At 37.5% G+C, this 25122-nt stretch overlaps 1 protein-coding gene across 1 annotated transcript in view; it reads left to right on the top strand.

Annotated features, from left to right (window-relative positions):
- LOC110442691 overlaps window positions 1-13579 on the top strand; it is an 18896-nt gene extending 5317 nt beyond the window's left edge. Inside the window, exons 2-8 of the mRNA XM_021486413.1 lie at window positions 1335-2162; window positions 2618-2734; window positions 3955-4077; window positions 7724-7867; window positions 9848-9946; window positions 10200-10310; window positions 10579-13579. Of these exons, the coding sequence (XP_021342088.1) occupies window positions 1376-2162; window positions 2618-2734; window positions 3955-4077; window positions 7724-7867; window positions 9848-9946; window positions 10200-10310; window positions 10579-12131 (2934 nt within the window). The 5' untranslated portion in view covers window positions 1335-1375 and the 3' untranslated portion in view covers window positions 12132-13579. The remainder of the gene's footprint in view (window positions 1-1334; window positions 2163-2617; window positions 2735-3954; window positions 4078-7723; window positions 7868-9847; window positions 9947-10199; window positions 10311-10578) is intronic.
- Window positions 13580-25122: the final 11543 nt, after the last annotated feature.

Raw genomic sequence — 25122 nt, 5'->3', positions numbered from 1 at the left:
GGGGGGGTATGTAGCAATCATCCTGTATGTCCTTCTGTCCATGAACCTCATAAGTGCAACTCCTCCTAAACCATTTGTTGGATTTTATTTGTAACATTGCACAGTGAAAGTACATCATATGTCTATATGCATGAAGGAAGGAATTTGTGATTAGGGTATTATACTCTTTTGTAAACAAATTTCGAATAGCTAGATAAAATGAAGCCGGTGGTATATCTTTGTGAGCTTGCTCACAGTTTCTATAGTATTTATTCTACAACCATTCTGCTTGTTCTGGGTATGTTTTGTATTTCAAGATCTATCTTGGATTTTGTTATCACTATTTTTCCAAAAGTCGTTGCAAGGTCTTTCTCAAATTTAAAAATGAGGTACCTGCTGGTCTGTAATTGTGAGAAATTTGACAGTAAGTATCTAAATCTTTCAAGTTGTATTCATCATTTCTCAGAAAGTGTTTGAAAGAGCTTTTTCAAATTTCACAAGCTGGTTCCCCTTGGTCTTTACCTTTTGCATTTTCAGTTTTAAAACTGATCACAAGAACAAGATGACTGCCAGGCAGTTACCTTGGAATTTGCCAGTTAAAGTTTGGTTGCTATTTCTCACAAAAAGAGTACAGATCTACAGACATCTAAGGTTCTTTAGTTTCCTATTTTTCCTATTTCATTTTGAGCTTTAAGCGGCTTGGATCAGAAGAAAAATTAAGGCCGATAGAAGTCAAATCTTTCTTGTTCAATTTTTGAAACATTACTCTTCTATAACATAGGTCAAATAAAAACAGTGTGAAGTAAGCTAACATAGAAGTAATGAAGGTTTTATGATGGTGACTGTCAAGATCCTTCTGGTAAGCATGCTGGGTTGAACAAATTCTGATTAACCAGTAGACCTAGGGTGATGACACTTGGCCAGCAGCATGTTAGAATGAAGGGTTAGTTTGTAATGACTAATTGATCAACCTTTTCTGAATAACCAAGAGCTCTATAGTCATGATATTTTGCTTCTGGCATGCTGGGATCAAGGGCTTTCAAATTTGTTCAAATGAATATCTTTGATCTTCTTTAGAGATCCTATGAGTAAAAGAAGTTAAAATATTATGATAAAGATTCAGAGGGATCTCCAAACAAGGTTCCGTATTAATATGCAGAGTAATGTTATTTTGTCTATTTAAGTAAATAAACATTGACGACCATTTTGAAGATCAATTATGTCTAGGGGATTAACAGGTGAGTGATACAAGCCCATTTTGCCTCTTGTTACTTTTTTTCAAATGTAAAACAAAAGTTTAGTATCACATAAAACAAATGGGTTTAAGACTCTTTATTATAATATCATACTTACAGATGTATGGAAGCTCCTGAATTCCATTATCAGGATATCATTAATGAAGATGGCTGATGGTTGTGACTCGGCTGAGTCATGGAACTCCAGGCCATTTGTAGAGAGGAAGGAGGTTATGGACTGGCTAAAGGAGGTGTACACTACAAGACAAGCTACAGGAAACCCCCAGAATCATCGGTACAGAATCATCGGTATTCACGGGAAAAAAGGGGTAGGCAAGTCTTGCGTAATGCAGCAGTTTTTGCAGCAGATTCAACATGATACTTCAAGAAATGAAACAGTGCACGTTGAATCGTTTGACTTTGACAAAGTCAGAAGTTTCCAAAGCTTTTTAAATAGACTTTGTACTTTTTTCGGAGTTGAAATGCATAAATGGAGAAAAGAATCGGGCAATAATATTGATGACGATGAGGAGGAGGAGGAAGACTTTATTGAATGCATGAGTCAGATTGAGAGAAAAATGAAGGATAACCCTAGCAACAAGTTTATTGTCTTTCTTGACAACATGGAATGTGCCTGTGGCAAGGCTAAAACTGACGGGACGGCACCTGACATGTCTAAGGTATTTCTCTGGGACAAGATCTATAAAGAATTCATCCACAATCTTCTACCAAAGTGTCACAATTTATTGGTGTTCATAACGTCCACACAGACGGCTAGGTTTGCGGAGTTCGGCAGATATGCCTGTAAAATGGACTTGAAGGAAATGACTGAAGAAGAAGCAGAATGTCTGCTATGGAAGCAAGTTCAAACGGTCATAACAGAAAAAGGAAGTTTGTCCTCAATTGTTCGCTTGTGTGATGGTCTGCCACCAACTATCATAAAAGCAGGTATGTCAATCTAATATTAGATACAGACTGTAGAGGATGCCTCCATATATATTTGCGACAAGATTAGCAGGCTCCCATTTATTTCCTTCATTACTGGACAAAGTCCCCATCAAAATCATTAAACAAATATACTACCACCAGGCAGATTGCAATTTGTATCTTGTTTGACCTTTTAGAATTATTGCTGAAATAAAAGATAAGTAAAAGGTTGTTGGGTACACCAATATATTATCTTTGATAAACCTAGGACAAATGTGTTAAAGATGAAATATTGTCTACAGACTACTTGAGAGATGGACTTCCGAACTTGTAGTTTGAAAGTCACCAGAAAAAGGCTGAAGATGATTTTTTAATAGGAAGTTTTATTTGAAGATCATTAAAATAATCCACCCGTTATTAATTTATTCAAATTTACAATATTTCAGATTTATGTAGAACTGAGTTCTTACTTCCAGGTGCCATGCTTTGTGATGAAGAATACACACATGAAGAAATAGCTGATCTATTGAAAGACTTTAATAACAAGAGGGGTTTACATGGTGATGATCTGTTTCCCAAAGATGATCGCTATGGTAAGTTACAGTTAAGTAGTACATGCCTAGTTGATCCGCATATTCTAATGTTTAATATTAAACTGATGAATATTATATGTTTATTATTGACAGAACAGTGTGTTCTTTCAATATTAAAGTATTTCAAAGCAATCCAGGCATTAATTCAGTTGTTTTTAATAAATGAATCACCTGTGTCCATTTTTCTGTACTTCAGGAAACCGGCTACCTATTTCACTACTATGAAGTTTTTCAAGAATGATAACTCTTCCATGCAATTACTATGTGTATATGGTTTTATTATAAAATGTCAATCTTTAATCGTTTATAGATAATTCATTTTACACGATTTCAGCATTTATGAAATTGATAAACATTAATGCAATACTGATCTATGTCAGTATCATTTTTATTGACATTATATCGCAAAAAATTGTGTTTCATTTTTTTTTCAAAATTCACTCCTTTTTGCATAAATTTCCATTTAAAATCCTTAAAATTCTGACAACCTGTATATTTTTTTTTGTGGCAGAAAATTTTCTTTACTTCAAAGCAATATAACTACAAAATTTGAAGAAATTCAACTGAGAAATGGCGACATAATCCTATTACCTTAACACAGTATTAGTGTAAAGTATGTCCTCTATCTTAAGAGTCAAAATCATCTTACTTGTACTATACAGAGTAGCCTACACACCTTTTATTAATGAGCAGTTCTTCAGATCAGGTCATTGGGGATGGTTAGGTTTGGTTTATAGGGTGTGATGTCCTATCAATAGCTACCAAAGATCATTTAAGGTCATGGGGGAATCAGAGGAAGAGGATGAATATACTAGAATCGGCCAACCCATTCATATGATTGATTGTAAACACTTTTTTATTTTGGTGGTACTGGTGGTGGTGGGAGGGGTGGAGAATGATGGATTTACTGGAATCAGCCAAAACTTCATCTTTTTGTAAAATCCACCCATTCATTCCAAAACCTGTTATGCATGGTTAACTTGTTCATATTTGCAAAACAGAGACTTGGGGAAGAGCATTTTATGTGTATAGCATGTCATAAACCATGGTTATTAACCAGTGAAAGATATCGTTATATCACTAGCATTGTAGAACTGGTAGCTTTTTATTAACAGACTTCAGACATATTAGATTATATCANGTTACATACATTTACCATTAACTTACTCTCCTAGTTTAAGACTAGTACCAATATTATTTTCCTACACTTCTACATGTAGATGAGCAACTGAAGAAATTTATAAACCGCCTTTCTGATCAAAACAAGAGAAACCTGAAGTCTCTCGCTGAGATGATCAATACACAGGGACAAGTTGGAATTGAAGATGCTGCTTCAAAACTTAGTAAGTAGTTTTGGTTTTAGACATTAATCTATAGTTTGTTTAGTAGAAGTAATAAGACACTGTTTAAACATCCCCTAACAAAGGTGAGCAGACATTAACATTAATTGGTCATCTAAGACATAACTTTACCATATAAAGTGATAATTATGTCTCCTTCAAATAAATACAGGTTCACCTGATTCATCTTCAAGAGTTTTTCTGATAAATTCCTGTCAGGGACTTAACTACCAAAAGAAGGAAGTGTACTTTACACAAGACACCATGACCTTTATCTGTAGGTCAAAGGTGAAATAACCATCAATATACAAATTTCTAACAAGGGGAGAAATATTATTTTGTTCTAGTTATTCATAATATTATCTATAACAGGTAGTAACATCCATATTGTGATGTAAAATTATCAACAAGAACATTGAATATGGATTTATTGTGGAAAAACATGCAGTGTTTTTTTATCTCCCGCTTTCACCGAAACGGGGGATATTAATTTGGGTTTGTCCGTCTGTCTGTCTGTCTGTCTGTCTGTCTGTCTGTCTGTCACGCTTCGCTTCCGTGCAATAACTGCAACAAATGTTAACCGATTTTCCTCAAACTTGGTAACAGGGTTAAATGCATGAAAGGCTCAGACTTTATCTGGCGGAGTTAAGGCCCCTTAAATAACGGACAAACAACATTATCGGCTGTTTTGTTCATTAACTCTTGTAAATATTATCTGACTGTCTTCAAACTTAGTAACAGGGTTCAACCTGTACCCTAGGATGATGATATCTAACCAATAGCCCAGGGTGATGAATTCTAACAAATAGCCCAGGGTGATTCTATTTTACCAGTAGCCTAGGGTGATGAAATCTAACCAATAGCCCAGGTTGATGCTATTTAACCAGTAGCCCAGGGTGATGCTATTTAACCAGTAGCCCAGGTGATGCTATTTAACCAATAGCCTAGGGTGAGGATATCTAACCAATTTAGCCTAGGGTGATGATATCTTAGCAATAGTCCAGGGTGATGATATCTAACCAGTAGCCAAGGGTGATGCTATTTAACCAATAGCCCAGGGTGATGATATCTAACCAATAGCCCAGGGTGATGATATCTAACCAGTAGCCTAGGATGATGATATTTAACCAGTAGCCTAGGGTGATGACATTTAACCAGTAGCCTAGGGTGATGATATCTAACCAGTAGCCTAGGGCTATAATATATAACCAGTAACCTAGGTTGATGATATTTAACCAGTAGCCTAGGGTGATGATATTTAACCACTAGCCCAGGGTGATGATACTTAACCACTAGCCCAGGGCGATGATATTTAACCAATAGCCTAGGGTGATGATATTTAACCAATAGCCTAGGGTGATGATATTTAACCATTAGCCTAGGGTGATAATATCTAACCACTAGCCCAGGGTGATGATATTTAACCACTAGCCTAGGGTGATGATATTAAACTAATAGCCTAGGGTGATGATATTTAAGCACTAGCCTAGGGTGATGATATTTAACCACTAGCCCAGGGTGATAATATTTAACCAGTAGCCCAGGGTGATGATATTTAACCACTAGCCTAGGGTGATGATATTTAACAAATAGCCCAGGGTGATGATATTTAACCACTAGCCCAGGGTGATGATATTTAACCACTAGCCTAGGGTGATGATATTTAACCACTAGCCTAGGGTGATGATATTTAACCACTAGCCTAGGGTGATGATATTTAACCAATAGCCTAGGGTGATGATATTTAACCACTAGCCTAGGGTGATGATATTTAACCACTAGCCTAGGGTGATGATATTTAACCACTAGCCTAGGGTGATGATATTTAACCACTAGCCTAGGGTGATGATATTTAACCACTAGCCTAGGGTGATGATATTTAACCACTAGCCTAGGGTGATGATATTTAACCACTAGCCTAGGGTGATGATATTTAACCACTAGCCTAGGGTGATGATATTTAACCACTAGCCTAGGGTGATGATATTTAACCACTAGCCTAGGGTGATGATATTTAACCACTAGCCTAGGGTGATGATATTTAACCACTAGCCTAGGGTGATGATATTTAACCACTAGCCTAGGGTGATGATATTTAACCACTAGCCTAGGGTGATGATATTTAACCACTAGCCTAGGGTGATGATATTTAACCACTAGCCTAGGGTGATGATATTTAACCACTAGCCTAGGGTGATGATATTTAACCACTAGCCTAGGGTGATGATATTTAACCACTAGCCTAGGGTGATGATATTTAACCACTAGCCTAGGGTGATGATATTTAACCACTAGCCTAGGGTGATGATATTTAACCACTAGCCTAGGGTGATGATATTTAACCACTAGCCTAGGGTGATGATATTTAACCACTAGCCTAGGGTGATGATATTTAACCACTAGCCTAGGGTGATGATATTTAACCACTAGCCTAGGGTGATGATATTTAACCACTAGCCTAGGGTGATGATATTTAACCACTAGCCTAGGGTGATGATATTTAACCACTAGCCTAGGGTGATGATATTTAACCACTAGCCTAGGGTGATGATATTTAACCACTAGCCTAGGGTGATGATATTTAACCACTAGCCTAGGGTGATGATATTTAACCACTAGCCTAGGGTGATGATATTTAACCACTAGCCTAGGGTGATGATATTTAACCACTAGCCTAGGGTGATGATATTTAACCACTAGCCTAGGGTGATGATATTTAACCACTAGCCTAGGGTGATGATATTTAACCACTAGCCTAGGGTGATGATATTTAACCACTAGCCTAGGGTGATGATATTTAACCACTAGCCTAGGGTGATGATATTTAACCACTAGCCTAGGGTGATGATATTTAACCACTAGCCTAGGGTGATGATATTTAACCAATAGCCTAGGGTGATAATATTTAACCAGTAGCCCAGGGTGATGATATTTAACCAATAGCCTAGGGTGATGATATTAAACCAATAGCCCAGGGTGATGATATTTAACCACAAACCTAGGGTGATGATATTTAACCACTAGCCTATGGTGATGATATTTAACCACTAGCCTAGGGTGATGATATTTAACCACTAGCCCAGGGTGATGATATTTAACCAATAGCCTAGGGTGATGATATTAAACCAATAGCCCAGGGTGGTGATATTTAACCACAAACCTAGGGTGATGATATTTAACCAATATCCTAGGGGGATGATGTTTAAGCACTAGCCCAGGGTGATGATATTTAACCACTAGCCTAGGATGAAGATATTTAACCAATATCCTAGGGTGATGATGTTTAAGCACTAGCCCAGGGTGATGATATTTAACCACTAGCCCAGGGTGATGATGTTTAATCAGTCACATTCTGGAATGATGAGCTGTCATGTTTACCACTTCCAAATGGGGGGGATCAGAGGGTTACAAAATTCCAACAAGTTTTCTGAACTACCAATAGTTGAATTGTAGCTTACTGAAATCATGGGCTATTAAGTTTGTCCTAATATATGAACTTGAAAAACTGAAAGTTGAATGAGTAAAATGCGATGAAATTTTCCATGAAAGATCCATACAGAGAAGAGTAATGATGTATCAGAAATTGTTCAGTAAACAATGGTAAACAACAGATAAACACATCTGATATGGCTTATAAATTGTGTTGTAGAATTTGACCGGAACACTGCTGTGTTTAAGTTAAGATTCCTACTTCCACTGCGGTTCAGAGGGATGGTTGAGGTTGACACGAAAACTAGAAAAATCAGCATGAATAAGTTTTTTTGTCAGTTTGTCCTGAGCTGTGATATCAAAGGTAAGTGGCTATAGTCTGTGTGAGATACAGTCAGAAGGGAGTAGAAGTTACTTCTCTTGGCTAAAGGCAGTGTGAGATACAGTCAGAAGGGAGTAGAAGTTACCTCCCTTGGCTATAGTCTGTGTGAGATACAGTCAGAAGGGAGTAGAAGTTACCTCGCTTGGCTATAGTCTGTGTGAGATACAGCCAGAAGGGGGTAGACGTTACCTCCCTTGGCTATAGATGGTGTGAGATACAGTCAGAAGGGAGTAGAAGTTACCTCCCTTGGCTAAAGTCTGTGTGAGATACAGCCAGAAGGGAGTAGAAGTTACCTCCCTTGGCTATAGTCTGTGTGAGATACAGTCAGAAGGGAGTAGAAGTTACCTCCCTTGGCTATAGTCTGTGTGAGATACTGTCAGAAGGGAGTAGAAGTTACCTCGCTTGGCTATAGTCTCTGTGAGATACAGCCAGAAGGGGGTAGACGTTACCTCCCTTGGCTATAGATGGTGTGAGATACAGTCAGAAGGGAGTAGAAGTTACCTCCCTTGGCTAAAGTCTGTGTGAGATACAGCCAGAAGGGAGTAGAAGTTACCTCCCTTGGCTATAGTCTGTGTGAGATACAGTCAGAAGGGAGTAGAAGTTACCTCCCTTGGCTATAGTCCGTGTGAGATACAGCCAGAAGAGGGTAGACGTTACCTCCCTTGGCTATAGTCTGTGTGAGATACAGTCAGAAGGGAGTAGAAGTTACCTCCCTTGGCTATAGTCTGTGTCAGATACAGCCAGAAGGGAGTAGAAGCTACCTCCCTTGGCTATAGTCTGTGTGAGATATAGTCAGAAGGGAGTAGAAGTTACCTCCCTTGGCTATAGACTGTGAAATACAGTCAGAAGGGAGTAGAAGTTACCTCCCTTGGCTATAGTCTGTGTGAGATACAGTCAGAAGGGAGTAGAAGTTACCTCCCTTGGCTATAGACTGTGTGAGATACAGTCAGAAGAGAGTAGAAGTTACCTCCCTTGGATATAGTCTGTGAGATACAGTCAGAAGGGAGTAGAAGTTACCTCCCTTGGCTAAAGTCTGTGTGAGTTACAGTCAGAAGGGAGTAGAAGTTACCTCCCTTGGCTATAGACTGTGTGAAATGAAATACAGTCAGAAAGGAGTAGAAGTTACCTCCCTTGGCTATAGTCTGTGTGAGATACAGTCAGAAGGGAGTAGAAGTTACCTCCCTTGGACTGTGACGCCTTGAAGACAGCTGACTTTTAACATATTTTTTTAATAAATTTGTGTCAGGGCTGTAACTACCAAAAGAAGGTGAACAGTGTACTATATGAAAAAAAACATGACCTTTCTTTCTAGGTCACAGGTGAAACAGACCTACTGAGGACAGTATTTTGACATCATGTGATGACCTCATGCTTTTATCAACCTGAAGATTGACATAACAATTTACATTTCAAGAAATTACCTATTAGATCAGTACACTGATAAATAGTTAATTTCCTAATCTAACTATGCCATTGCTGTCCTCTGCTGATCTGCGTCATCCATACCTTTGTCTAGCCTTTTATCTCCTTAATTCTCGTTTAGGTGTTCAGATTAGTGCATTCCAATTTTAGCTCACCTGGTCCAATGTGACATGTAACCTTATACTATGGGGCTGTGTCCATTGTCCATACTTTTCTGTGGTCAAAGAGAATTCCATGTTGTTTAAATGAATGATCTTAGGGACAGGTAAAAAATGTAAAATTGATATTAACTAGGCCAGGGTAGAGCCAATGCCGTGGTTTTCTTAATGGTGGAATAATTTGGTCCTTTGCTCCTCGTCTGGATACCCGAAAGTATGCAGGGGATTGAGTAAAAGTGAGAACATCATAAAATAGATTCAATCACAACAGTCAAAGGAGCAATAGGTAGTTCTTGTAGTAACTTAATATTAACTGTTACCAGAATATAAAGCTCTACATATAACATAGAGAAACTTAAATTATGTTTTTGTATTTATAAAGGAAATGTAGGAAAAGAGGATGCTGTAAGACCACCCTGTGGATATTCCCCAACAAGTGGTGGACGGATTAGTCCACATGGACATAGCACAAACCCTTCAGGTAAATGTCAAGATATCCTCCATACTTACCAGAACCTGACAAGGTCAGCAGTGTCTGGTATAACTGGCACACAATTTATTGATATCTTGCTGTTATCTTTTTTTCAGCATTGTAAATATTTATGGTTGTGTGTTTTAATTGTCCAAATCAAAACAAAAACACAGAATAGAAACAACGATTGCTATGACGGAACAAATTTTATGTTGCCCTTTTTTTTTCGCGCGTTATATTTGTTTACAATATAAATTTTCAGATGATGGTGATGATTCTGATGATCAAGGCCCTTCTGCAAACCACTTGATTTTAGCAAGCCATCATTCCCATGATAAGTCTACTCGTCTCCTAGAGGACCAGAATTCCCATGGTATGATATCTTTTAATTAAGCCTTGTAAGATTGTAGACAGACATCAGTCATTCTTGTGAGACAGCACCATTTATTGTTCATTTGTTAAAATCCCTGGCAATACAAATGTCACTTTTATGAAAATTCAAAATTGTGTACAGATTTGTGACCTATAGGTGTTGCTTTGGACTTCTCTTTGAACTGGGAGGTTTTCTGTCAGTATCCAAAAATGACATTTTGCTGCTTATTTCAATTGTTTGTCATTTAATTGGTAATATAAATTTGCAGATGATGCTGACAATCAACCCACAGCTGCATATCATATGACTGTTCCAAGCCATTGTACCCAGGATGCTTCTAGTCACCTGCTGGAAGAGGTGTCAATGACTCGAAAACTGGAACCAAATGAAGCAAAGATGGAAGGTCAGCATTTTGGAAATAGGGAAGAGAAACCTAATTATGATATAACAGTGACCAACCAGAGCTCTGAGAATATCGCCAACACAATAATGGGGAATAACGATCTATCTCCGGAGAAATCCACCAACGGCAATGTCCCTAGGAACATAGCACAACCAAACCAAGATTTAGGAAGTAACGGAAGGCAAAATTCAGAAGAGGAAAAGGTTACTTATGCAGAATGTTTTGGAGAGGGAGCGATCACTAACAAACAAAGTTTAGGAGAAGAAGGAATTGCTTACAACCAAATATCAGTGGAAGAAAAGGTTATGAATGAACAGAAGGCATGTCCAATAAAAAGATCTAATACAATTTTGGAAAATACAAGGGTAACATGTAAAAGTCAGACAGGCAAAGACATAAACATGATGTCGGTGGAAGAAAATTACTTTCAGCCAACTCAAGTTTCTGGAAAAAAAATTGATAACATTCCAGAAAAGAAAACGAATCGAGCAGGAAGTCTAGATGACAACTCACAGCAAGATCATTGCCCAGTACTAAGTAATTCAAATAAAGAAAAACAATGTCAGGAAATGACAAGAAGATTGCCTGTTGACACTGACAAAGCAAATGTTAATAGTAAGTATTATTTAGGAAACATTCATTCAGAACAAAATGCACCATCTAATGACACAGGAGATGACCGTGCCAATGAGACTCTTGTGAAACTTCCAAACCATAACATTAACACAAGTATGTCCGGCCATATCACCGCTCTGTCTCAGGACCGGCTTTCTGACACGTTTATGACTGGTATTTCGGAACACGTGCCGTCCCAACAGTATGATGCCATGTCAGTCTTTGGTTCCAGAGATCAAGACGACCCACTGGATTCTTCTTTTTCGAGTGTTAGACTGTTTGCAAGTGAAGGATTTCATTGTCCAACAGCCATTCAAAATGCTAGTCGAGATGAATGGCCAAAGCGACAACCCTTTGAAGACAAAGATGTTCAGTGTTCACCTCAACACATGATTGCAGTGACCAGGAAACCAGATGGACAAACGTTGAACATACAACAAGAAAAGATGCATGTTCGTAGTGATAATATGCATGATGAAGCTGATCCTGTAGGTACTACCACTCCAAAGCCTACAGTCTTGCCTGGATACGGAAAGCAAGGAAATGGAAAATCACAACAAGAGATTCCACCATTGGGTAGGGAGCTTGCAATTGGCATAGCACCAACAGCGGAAACCCGAACTGTTCTGTCAGTACATAATGAAACCAGATCATCACCCAATGGTTCTGGTAATACTGAAAACCATTCGCAGCTTACTGATGACTTCATAGCTTCTGTGGAGCAGGAGGGGACTTGGATCTTTGACTCGTTTTTTCGTGTTTGCAGAGAAACATTCCAAATATTTAAGGAAATGGAGAGCTAACATTATCTTACTAAACATCTTGTGTACAAATATGGCAGCTCATTCTTACTGATCACATGCTTAACGTATAAGATGTACCAGTATTGTATGTCCAAGTATATTCGGAAAGAAGGACAATTTTGTCTCTGCTGATTGCTTTATACGTCATCAAAATCGATATTTGGAATGTAGAGATTGGATGTGTTATTTTGGCCAAATTATTTCAAAAATTTAATAACAATATCTGTGTGCACACTAGTGGTTGTAGGAATGAAATGATCACAGATCACAGTTGACTATCATTTTCAAACGTAAGGTGGTGTTTCCAGTGTATATCCGGTAATAAGCTTATACAGTCAACATAAAGGCATGTACACAGCCCCGGATTGTCTCCTTACGGAGTTACGATACCGCAGCTATGTTGTCAGTAAATGTATTCCACAGCCATCAGTGGTTTAAATCACTGAGAATGTATCTAATGTCAGTAATGTATTCCACAGCCATCAGTGGTTTAAATCACTGAGAATGTATCTGTTGTCAGTAATGTATTCCACAGCCATTAGTGGTTTAAATCACTGAGAATGTATATGTTGTCAGTAAATGTATTCCACAACCATCAGTGGTTTAAATCACTGGGAATGTATATGTTGTCAGTAAATGTATTCCACAACCATCAGTGGTTTAAATCACTGGGAATGTATATGTTGTCAGTAAATGTATTCCACAGCCATCAGTGGTTTAAATCACTGAGAAAGTATCACCAGAGCCAAAAGGTATTGAAGTTGATGTTGAAGTTCTAAAACAACACAATTACAATAGAAGTACCGACCGACAATGTCACTATGTCTCTTAGCGACAACACCAGCCATGACACGCTCAGTGAATTAGAAATGTCCCGAAGATATAAAGCAATAATTCATGCAAAATAGTGTAGGGGTTTTGAATACACCGTAATGCTGGTATTCAATTGTAAATAAGTCAATAAGCCTCAAAGACAATGCTATATACTAAACAGTTTTGGGAGCTATCCTCTCATACCTTGCTTGACAACAAGGTTTTGTAACAGACTACACTGTAATAGTATACAAATAAAATCGGACCTAACCGTTATTTCAGCAGGTTTAGTTTTTATACTTTTTCTTAGCTCCCTTATTGATGTTTCCTTGGATTAATGGTGTTAATATACATTTTTAAGTATTCTGTCACCTTCAAGTATCGCATTTTCAAAAAGATGCATCTAATTATTTAGAATACATAATATAGTCTGTGTGAGATACAGTCAGAAGGGATTATTATATATATATTGAAAATAAATACTCTTATATCACTGAACTAAACACTTCATAACTTCATTGAGTTCGTAAGTATTGATTATGAAGAGTTCTTTTTACACAACCAATAACATTTACTATGTTTCAATGTCCACAAAAATCGATGTCGATTCGACTACACTGTAAGCGTATGTACAAAAGTTGTTATAAATGTACCGAAATGACTCGATTTAGCTACGCTGTGTCATAGATGTGCGAGAGTCTTTGAGCAATCCAACTCAAAAGTTTAAAAGGCGTCTCATAGCCCTTCTGGCAAAATTAAAACAAGAGAGCAAGATTACCGAATGCCAATACAGATATCTGTATCCAACAGCAGAGAACACTCCTAGATTTACTGTACACCCAAGATCTAGAAGCAGGGAAACCAACTGAGGCCTATTTTGGACTACACTGGATCCATTGGTTACAATGTTTCCAGATCATTAGCAGACATTCTTGGATCGCTAGTGGGTAAATCGGAACACCATGTAAAGAATTCGAAACATCTACCGGAAACCATGCCTACAATCATGATTCAGGAAGACGAAGGAATCATTTCACATGATGCTGTCTCTCTCTTTACCAACACACCCATTGACGATGCACTTAGAATCATTCGGAATCGTTTAGAATTAGACAGATGGCGCAAAAACACAAACAACATATTTGAGTTTCCGAAACATGTATCAACAACGCTTCGGCACTGCTCTGGGTAGTCCAGTGTCTCCCATTGTGGCCAATGTGTTCATGGAACAGAAGGATTTGACCACACATATCAACACCATAGATGCCACTAACAACATCAAATTTACACGTGAGGAAGAAACCAACAATGCCCTTCCTAGACACTATCGGTAAAGAGAGAAGACGGATCCATGAAGGTATTGGTCTATAGAAAAAAGACCCATACGGACCAATACCTGAACTTCAAATCTCGCCATCCTTTGCACCAGATGTTAGGCGTCGTACGCACATTGCTCAACAGATAATATAGTCACAGAATAACAGGACAAAACACAAGAGCAGAATCACATCGTTTAGGCAATGAGAACATGTGCATATCCGGAATGGGCCCTAAAGCGGGTACAAAAACAGTGTCAAAGTATGGGGAAGAACAAGAAAAGGCCAATCAAGGATAAGAACAAAACCAAAGGTCAAGTGGTCATCCCGTATAAAAAGGATATATCCGAAACCATCCAGAGGATAATTTGCAGTCACGGCATAGCAACAGCCGTGATGCCCCACAAGACGCTTCGCAATATCCTAGTACACCCTAAAGATAAAACACCTAAAGAAAACGTCGCAGAATGCGTATACAATACCGGATGCAAAAACTGCGATGCATCGTATATTGAAGAGACTGGAAGGCAATTTGGGGTCCGCCTTGGTGAACACCGGAAAGATGCGGAAACCCAAGAAGGTAGGAAATTCACCAGATCAGAAAGGAAGCAGTCGGAGTCCCAGATAAATAAATCGGCAATCACAGACCGTGCCACACAGAAAAATCATGTGATTGATTTGGACAGAGATAGCAATCTGTTCAAGCGGCAGATAAAGGAAGCCATCTGGATACACCGCAATGGGCCAGTTCTGAATCGAGAGGAAGGGGCTCAAAGACTCGCACATCTATGACCAAGTATTTAACAAAACGTAGCTGAATCGAGTCATTTCGTTACATATATAACAACTATTGCATATACGCTTACAGCGTAGCCCAAACCACATCGATTCTAGTGGACATCTCATACACATTTTACACCTTTGTGTGCATACGCTTCACTGGCCATTTGTCTAATGAAGGTGACAATGTACATATCGTTTTTTAGATAGATGTTTCCGTACCTCATATTTCTAGTGATTTTTTTCTGCTGTAATTATTCCACAAGACGGACTTGAGGTTATATAACTATATTGAGATTACTTTTTGCCAAAAACTATTGTAATATGTTACATTTAACGTTACGCATGATCTTTGCTTAGCCATGATAGTAAGGAACGACAACTCTGGGTAGTTTACTACCAGGTTTGATGGTATGCCCATCATATAAACTCTATATGTAGACTTTATAAGACTATTGATATATAAATCATTACATGATTTTGTGTGTGAGCGCATGTGCGTGTGCCCTGGGTTGCATTTTTGTTTGTTTATCATGTTTTCCACATAAGAGATTAACTTTTTTACCCACACATATGCTATCACAGTAGTTGCACAATAAACTAACGCTTTTGTTATTTTATCATATTTTACATGTAAAGATTGACTATTGATTTATGTATAAAGGCTTTAAAATGCTTGTGCACGCTTATATCTTTTTATCGTGCGTTTCTTCACCTATTCGCAGTTATGATTAACATCCACATTGAAATAAAAACGTTTCACATTAAAGAAAGTCCAATTAGCTAAATTACCTGGTATAAACCCGTTTACTGTACACAGTTTCGTGTTCTACTGTACAAAGTATGGTTATAGTCACAGTGGTACCACGTTGGTCATCGAATGCAGTGTTCTTTTTATTTTAACCAATATTTCAAACCGGCAACTTTTATCTCCGCGCTAAATGCTCCCGGCGGCGTCTAAAAATCGGTCGATAGTGTCAGATAATCTTCCGGCGTCATTACGGTGGCCAAAAAAACCCATAGCTTCGGTGCCTTTTCGGAAATCGGCGCAAATGTGACTAAGATTTAAGCAATGAATGTTTTAGAAAATGTTGTGATGGTCCTATAACACACATTGCTATTGATGACAAACTTAAGAAAGCCTATAGGGATTTATGTAGTCCGAATTATTCTGACGTTTTATCAACTTTTTTTCATATCGGTCTGTCGTCGATTAACGTCAGAACTCCGGCCCTCTATAATATGCGGGAAATATGCGACCCGTGCCCGGAGCGCACTTCAAACTGATATTTTAGAAACAAATCGTCACTTTCACACACATGTCGCACATGGATCGAAAGATAGATAACCATGGTAACCAACCATCTATTATTAAAGTCGCTCTATTTTGTCTGGCGAATTCATGCAGAAATGTATTATCATGACTGAGACATAGTAGGTTTAACATCACTACTAACATCAGAGTAGTGTATAAGGAAGGATCATATTGTTCCAGTTTGGAGGAGGAACATTTTTAGAGTCTTGACATCCAAAGGCATTCCAATGTGCACAATTTCTAGCCATTTTTTCTCTCCTGAGTTTGCCCTTTTCACATGGCCATGGCTATGGAAGAATGGAGATGATTCATTCTGAAACTCTGATGACAGTTTTTTTTCCGTAAACAACAAGAATTTGTATTTCATTAATCACACAGAACTGGAAATATACATCACAGTTCCTTTTCATCCGCTTCACATCCTGAAATGTATATACAAAATAACATTAATTGTCACTCCACTTCCTAACACTGTGATGATAAACATTCCATGTTCAATTTCACGATGATTCGTTACACAAGAGTCTGCTCTTGTTGTTGAATAAGTACCAACATTGTCTAGATAGATACATCTTTTGACTAATAAATACCTTTGCCAGAGCCTGTTCTAAGTACCAAGGTTTTATCGATAAATAACCCCGAGATATCTCAGCCAAAGAGTTTTTAGGTAATAGGGTTTTCGGGAAAGTTTCATCCTGTTTACCAATACATTCTTAGACAGAACATTTTTAAGTAACGCGGCTTTCCGGTAAAACACATCTTTTGAACAATTAGCATCAGAGCGTTTTCTAAGTAATAGTGTTTTCTGGATAGATATACCTTCTTTTACTAATAAACATCTTACCCAGGGTTAGTCCCGTTTTGTCCCTGTCCTTCTTTAATGTGTTTTTCAGAATGATCCAAAGATGAACGATGTAGCTGGGGAATTTTATTTCTAATACTTTGAAAAGGTTAAAAGGCGTCTCTTACATAAAACCCAGCAGCGTTTACCTGTCAGCTCTAGTGATGTCTGTCTGCATTCAAATCTAGATTTCGCGTTAGGAGGATAAACAAAAATAAAATGTATGTTCTGATCAAAGTAGAATTTGACAAGAACACATTAAAACATATATTTTTATTACAGTTTCGGGTAAATGAAACTGAAGGCGTTCGCTGGCGTGTGAAACACGACAATCCTCTGCAGTAATCCGGTACAAAAACTAGATTATTACTTACTTATTACGTATCTGCTCTACTGTACAGTATTAGTTAAATAGATAATAGGCAGGTATCATGAACACATAACGTCTACTTGGACATCATATTTATTGTTTCCCGAGCCGAAGGAAGGTAATATAAACGCATTGGTCCTTCTTAAAACCTATATAAAGATTTTGTTGTACTCCAAAACAAATTTGATCTAACAAAAATACAATAACCAATTTCAAATTGATGGTGTGACATGGGAACATCTGTGCCAAGATGGCGACAGAAAACTAAATAATATACATGCTAGACTGAGATATCGGTGTTGTTCTCTCAAATACGATCTTTCGTGGTTGATTTGTGTTTCGGTGTACACCAAGTCTAGCAACAACATTTTGGGCAGCACCAGCCTGAATCTTTCCAAACGCTTGATTGCGATCAGTTTCGCTCACTCCAGACGTAGCTTACCAAACACGTCCACCAGGAATTTTATCGCCAGTCACGTTTACAGAGCTTTAAAAAAGGTACATACGTCAAGAAGAGTGAATTCATGTTAATCTCTTGTTAATTATATTGTAACCTAGGGATTCAACATCGTTTCAAATTACACAGCTTCCGTTTACGTCATTAAGAATAAATGTGATTCAAATACACTTGAGATTTGGGAAGCACAGCCGAATCATGTAACTTAATGTACTGATGCGTTTAAGATCTCCTTCATACTTGTCCTATTAATAATGAGCCCGTGCTGTCTTCAAAGATTCAATAGAGTTATCAATAGAATCTAGCAGATCTCTAGAAACGCAATGGCCGATAAGCGGCGTTAAACGAAGGGTAGCGTTCACTCACGTTCGACGACCGTGACGTCATCTAAATCTTCCCGTACGACTCTGACAAACTCAGACATTGACGACACCCTCTTCATCACCGAATCATAAGACAAGCTTATACAGTCTATCAAATTTCCTCCGCAAACACCAATTAATACAACAGCAAGTAGACATGTACAGGAAGGAACGACAAAACATATCAAACAACAAGGAGCGCATTAGGAAACAACATCGCCAAAGAATGTATAGACAACGACGTGCAAGCGTTACACACTGCCCTGTAAGTATATTGTCCAAATAGAATCACTTACCTTACTCTTTTTAGCCCACAGTCAACTGATGGTGGGCTATTCAAATCACCCTGCGTGAAAGTTTGTTATCGCTATTTCTCAAGAAGTACCAGAGGGATCTTTCTCAAATTTTATATGTAGGTTCCCCTTGGTCCTTAGCTGTGCAGGGCAACTTTTGAGACTGATCGGATAAACAACATGGCCGACAGGCAGCCATCTTGGATTTTGATAGTGAAAGTTTGTTATCGCTATTTCTCAAGAAGTACCAGAGGGATCTTTCTCAAATTTTATATGTAGGTTCCCCTTGGTCCTTAGCTGTGCAGGGCAACTTTTGAGACTGATCGGATAAACAACATGGCCGACAGGCAGCCATCTTGGATTTTGATAGTGAAAGTTTGTTATCGCTATTTCTCAAGAAGTACCAGAGGGATCTTTCTCAAATTTTATATGTAGGTTCCCCTTGGTCCTTAGCTGTGCAGGGCAACTTTTGAGACTGATCGGATAAACAACATGGCCGACAGGCAGCCATCTTGGATTTTGATAGTGAAAGTTTGTTATCGCTATTTCTCAAGAAGTACCAGAGGGATCTTTCTCAAATTTTATATGTAGGTTCCCCTTGGTCCTTAGCTGTGCAGGGCAACTTTTGAGACTGATCGGATAAACAACATGGCCGACAGGCAGCCATCTTGGATTTTGATAGTGAAAGTTTGTTATCGCTATTTCTCAAGAAGTACCAGAGGGATCTTTCTCAAATTTTATATGTAGGTTCCCCTTGGTCCTTAGCTGTGCAGGGCAACTTTTGAGACTGATCGGATAAACAACATGGCCGACAGGCAGCCATCTTGGATTTTGATAGTGAAAGTTTGTTATCGCTATTTCTCAAGAAGTACCAGAGGGATCTTTCTCAAATTTTATATGTAGGTTCCCCTTGGTCCTTAGCTGTGCAGGGCAACTTTTGAGACTGATCGGATAAACAACATGGCCGACAGGCAGCCATCTTGGATTTTGATAGTGAAAGTTTGTTATCGCTATTTCTCAAGAAGTACCAGAGGGATCTTTCTCAAATTTTATATGTAGGTTCCCCTTGGTCCTTAGCTGTGCAGGGCAACTTTTGAGACTGATCGGATAAACAACATGGCCGACAGGCAGCCATCTTGGATTTTGATAGTGAAAGTTTGTTATCGCTATTTCTCAAGAAGTACCAGAGGGATCTTTCTCAAATTTTATATGTAGGTTCCCCTTGGTCCTTAGCTGTGCAGGGCAACTTTTGAGACTGATCGGATAAACAACATGGCCGACAGGCAGCCATCTTGGATTTTGATAGTGAAAGTTTGTTATCGCTATTTCTCAAGAAGTACCAGAGGGATCTTTCTCAAATTTTATATGTAGGTTCCCCTTGGTCCTTAGCTGTGCAGGGCAACTTTTGAGACTGATCGGATAAACAACATGGCCGACAGGCAGCCATCTTGGATTTTGATAGTGAAAGTTTGTTATCGCTATTTCTCAAGAAGTACCAGAGGGATCTTTCTCAAATTTTATATGTAGGTTCCCCTTGGTCCTTAGCTGTGCAGGGCAACTTTTGAGATTGATCGGATAAACAACATGGCCGACAGGTAGCCATCTTGGATTTTGATAGTGTGGGTTTGTTACCGCTATTTCTCCGGAAGAACTAGAGGGATCTTTCTTAAATTTTATATGTAGGTTCCCCTTGGTCCTAGCTGTGCAGGGCAATTTTAGAGACTGATCGGATAAACAACATGGCCGACAGGCAGCCATCTTGGATTTTGATAGTGAAAGTTTGTTATCGCTATTTCTCGGGAAGTACGGGAGGGATCTTTCTCAAATTTTAAATGTAGGTTCCCCTTGATCCCTCGTTGTGTATGTTATATTTTGAGACTGATTATAAAAACAAAATTAATTAAAAGAAGAACTAAACAGATCTTTCTCATATTGCAATGATCGATTCTATTTCTTTCACATTAAGTACTGTACTAGTAAATATGTGAAATGACAAACTCACTTTGAAGGTTGGCTTTCATACACCTCAGTATTAAAGTTTAGATCGAGAGTTACCTCAAGTTGCATTTACTGTGAACATGACTCGATCAAACAGATTAGAGGAAAGAAGAGAAAAGATCGAACTAACAAAGAACTAATGAAGATGGTACAAAGGTGGGCGCTAAGATCCCTCTGGGATCTCTTGTATTATACCGTTAGCTAATGTTTTAATGTGAATTGTCTGCGTGTTAACTATTAATTTAAGTTCAAACAAGGACGCAACACCACCTGCTACAGCACCTTCCAGAGCACCAACACACTCACTTCCAACACGAAAAAAGGTCATCTCAATTTAATACCACACTCGAAAACATTGTGAATATGCCGTGAATTTTATACTGTAAATACCATATGTTGTAAATATTTATTGTTATTGAGTCAATGTACAAGGGATAGTGATTTTCATTTTCTGTATGTGTTTTTCCTCGTCTTGCAAGGGTTCGCAGGTCAGTCAAGCCTCGCACAGAGAGAGACGTTCATGGAGGGAATACCTGAAATTAGAAGGTAAAGAGTCAGAAACAATGGGAGTTATACACACCTATTGAAAACAGGGGGAGACAATTCAGTTGGTAACACTAAAATTGATGACGTCACACACAAAATACATACGATGAAGTGATGTGGAGGGAGGGCCGTAGGTTTATGGGGTTGCTAAGGCGCCATCTTGGATCCAAGATGGCGGGTTTCCTTAGCAACCCCATCCATCCTCATCTCATCATCATATGTCATAGCGAATTTGAAGGCACGAAGATAGCTGTTGAATTGGTCTCAGGTAGAAAAACTGACCAATCGCTAGGATTGCCTTGTCTTTTAGCTCGCCTGCCTGAAGGGCAGGTGAGCTCATGCCATGGCGCAGCGTCCGTCAACTTTTCCTCTAAAACGCTACTAGTCCTGAACGGATTAGTGGATTTTAATTATATTTGGTTTGGAGCATTCTTCAGCAAAGGGCAATCAATTTTAAATAAACTTTGGGTGTGACCCCGCTGGGGGCAGAAAAGCGGGGCCCAATAGGGGAAATAGAGTTACAACTTTTAAAATACCCTGGGGGTAGAGGGGTGCGGCAAAATAGGAAAAATAGAGGTAAAACTTTAAAAAATAAATTTTACCATAGGTCTGGAGCATCCTTAGTCCAAGGGCACTCAATTTGTATAAACGGTGGGTGTGGCGCCCCTGGGTGCAGAGAAGCGGGGTACACACTTTTAAAATCTTTCTTCTAGCGTAGGGATAAAGGGATTTTATCCTAACTTTATATGAAGCATCCTTGTGCCAAGGGGACTCAACTTTGTATAAACAGTGAATGTGCCCCCCCCCCCCTTCCTGGGTGAAGAGGGTGGGTCGAAATAGGGAAAATAGAGGTAAACCTTTAAAATCTACTTCTATTCCCCCACTAACACACAATAATTAATTTCTTCATCATCCATTTGACAAAGTTGAATGCTTAAATAAATGCTTTGTATCAATATATACTACTTCTGAAAATACTAAACCTGTACCTGAAACTACTAACGATTTTCCTTATTCCATAAATGATATTATTATAACCAAACAGGATGTTAAAGATCAGCTATTTCTTTTGAATGCTAATAAACCTGCTGGACCAGATGATATGATTCCCAGAATAATCAAACAATTACATCCATTTATCCTCTTTCCTCTGATTCTTCTATTTAACAAAACACTTGAAACTGGTATTATTCCCCTTAGCTGAAAGATGGCTAATATCAACGCTATTTATAAAGGTAAAGGATTAGTTAATGAGGTGTCTAATTACAGACCTATCTCTGTTAATTAATGTTTTAGTAAAATGTTAGAAAAAATCATTTTTAAATATCTATATAATTACCTCAGTACATATAAAATCATTACAAAACACCAGTCTGGCTTTTCATCTAAAGATTAAACTGTAAACCAATTGTTGTCTATTTACCATACCATTGTTAATTGCCAAGATCAAAATAAAGAAATCAGAATTATATTCTGTGTAATAAGCAAGGCTTTCGATAGAGTTTGGCACAATGGACTGCTTTACAAGTTGGAATCATATGGTGTTAAAGGTAATATTTTAAATTGTATCGTAACTTTTTATCATACAGAAAACAGAGAGTACTAACTGAAGGTTATTCATCAACCTTTGACTCTGTTCAAGCAGGGATCCACAAGGCTCGGTCCTCGGTTCATTATTGTTTATTATATATATTAATGATATTGTTGATTGTGTTTCCAGTAAAATTAAATGATTTGCAGATGACACCTCTTTCTAAGGTATATGTGATAATAATCCCATTGAGTTGGCACACAATCTTTCTAATGACTTGACTAATATTAAGCTGTGGGCCACTAAATGGGACATTAAATTGAACCCTTCTGAAACTGAATCTGTAATTTTCTCAAGGAAAATTAATAAGAATCATCATATTTTTACTTTTTATGACGAACCAATTGTTGAAAGCATAACACATACACATCTGGGCCTTACACTTAATGGTGATGCCAAATGGAACCAACACACATCTGGGCCTTACACCTTGTGATGATGCCAAACGGAACCAACACATATCTAATATATATGAAAAAGCATTTAAAAGAATAAATATCTTAAGGTTATTAAAAAATAAAGTTGATAGAAAATCCTTAACAACCTTATATACATTCTACATAAGACCAGTTATTGAATATGCAGATGTTGTGTGGGACAATTGTACACCAGCTCAAAACTCTATTAGAATCAATACAATTAGTGGCTGCAAGATTAATTACAGGTTTACGTAGAGGGACATCACATGATAAATTATACAAGGAATAAGGATCTGAAACTTTGAGCTGCAGAAGAAATAAACATAAACTAATTTTAATGTATAGAATAATGAATAATGAAACCCCAGATTACTTAAGAGAAATTATTCAACCATATATTCATGATGAAACCCTTGACAGATATCCCCTCCGAATAAACAGATTATTTGATCCCCCTTTATGTCGTACTGTAAATTATTTTGAAAGTTTTTTTCGGTCCATGCTAAATGAAATTGTCCCAGATACTACTAACATTCAATCTAGCGCACAGTTAAAAGGGTTACTAACTACAAAGCAATATATGAAATCTGAAACAACTGATGTTTTTAAATACTTTGGCAATCGTGATGTAAACACCATACTTCGCCAATTAAGAAATAATGCTAGTCATCTAAATTATGATCATTATAAAGATCACTTAATTGAATCTCCAATGTGTGAGTGTAATGGATCTCTCCAAACTGCTTCACATTATTTTTCTGAATGTAATCAATATAACAATATCAGCCAGACTCTCCAACAGAGTTTGAATCATTACAATCACAACCATCTGTATATAAATGTCCTATTAAAAGATTGTAATAGTTGTAATAATATACAAAATAGAGATATCTTATCTCATATATCAAACTTTATATAGCAATCAAAAATAATTTCATTAATATAATCTTTGACTTACCCTTACCATTTTCTCGGNATATGAAGTAACTCCTTTCAATTTAATTAAAAAAAAAATAAAAAAAAATATCATATTATGTTATATGCATATAAGCTTTATAACCCCCGGTGAACTACAGTGATATAGCAGTACAAGATATACCTAATGTAATATAATATGGAATTAATTAGATACTACTACTTTATTCTACCTTTGATAATTACTAATTTACCTGTTATATACCTATTGAATGAAATTGGCTCTGGGCAGTTTAGATGGGGTTTCTTTTCTTCTTTTAAGCTTTCATCAAGATATGAAGTAACTCCTTTCAATTTAATTAAAAAAAAAATAAAAAAAAATATCATATTATGTTATATGCATATAAGCTTTATAACCCCCGGTGAACTACAGTGATATAGCAGTACAAGATATACCTAATGTAATATAATATGGAATTAATTAGATACTACTACTTTATTCTACCTTTGATAATTACTAATTTACCTGTTATATACCTATTGAATGAAATTGGCTCTGGGCAGTTTAGATGGGGTTTCTTTTCTTCTTTTAAGCTTTCATCAAGATATGAAGTAACTCCTTTCAATTTAATTAAAAAAAATATCATATTATTTGCAGGAGTTGGTGTAGCCCTACTTACAAATTATTTATCTATTTGCTGAAATTAGCTTTTGATCCTCAACAGTGTATGGCTAGTGTGTTATACATATGGACTATATGGCCTGTATCCGTTGGGGAAATAAATCCAATATTACCAAATATTTATACTCAACAGTTCACTTTATATGAATACCAGTAACGCATTGCCTAATACTTGATATTATTCACTGAAGATAATAGTCTAGTAAATATCTTAAATAAAATCTCAAGAATTTTGAACAAGTCTGTTTACATCAAGAAGTTACTTCCCCTTATCCTAATCATCATATCAATGC

Source organism: Mizuhopecten yessoensis, unplaced genomic scaffold (assembly GCF_002113885.1).
Source record: "Mizuhopecten yessoensis strain PY_sf001 unplaced genomic scaffold, ASM211388v2 scaffold1923, whole genome shotgun sequence".
Lineage (NCBI taxonomy): Eukaryota > Metazoa > Mollusca > Bivalvia > Pectinida > Pectinidae > Mizuhopecten > Mizuhopecten yessoensis.
This window is presented reverse-complemented; position numbering and strand designations above follow the sequence as displayed.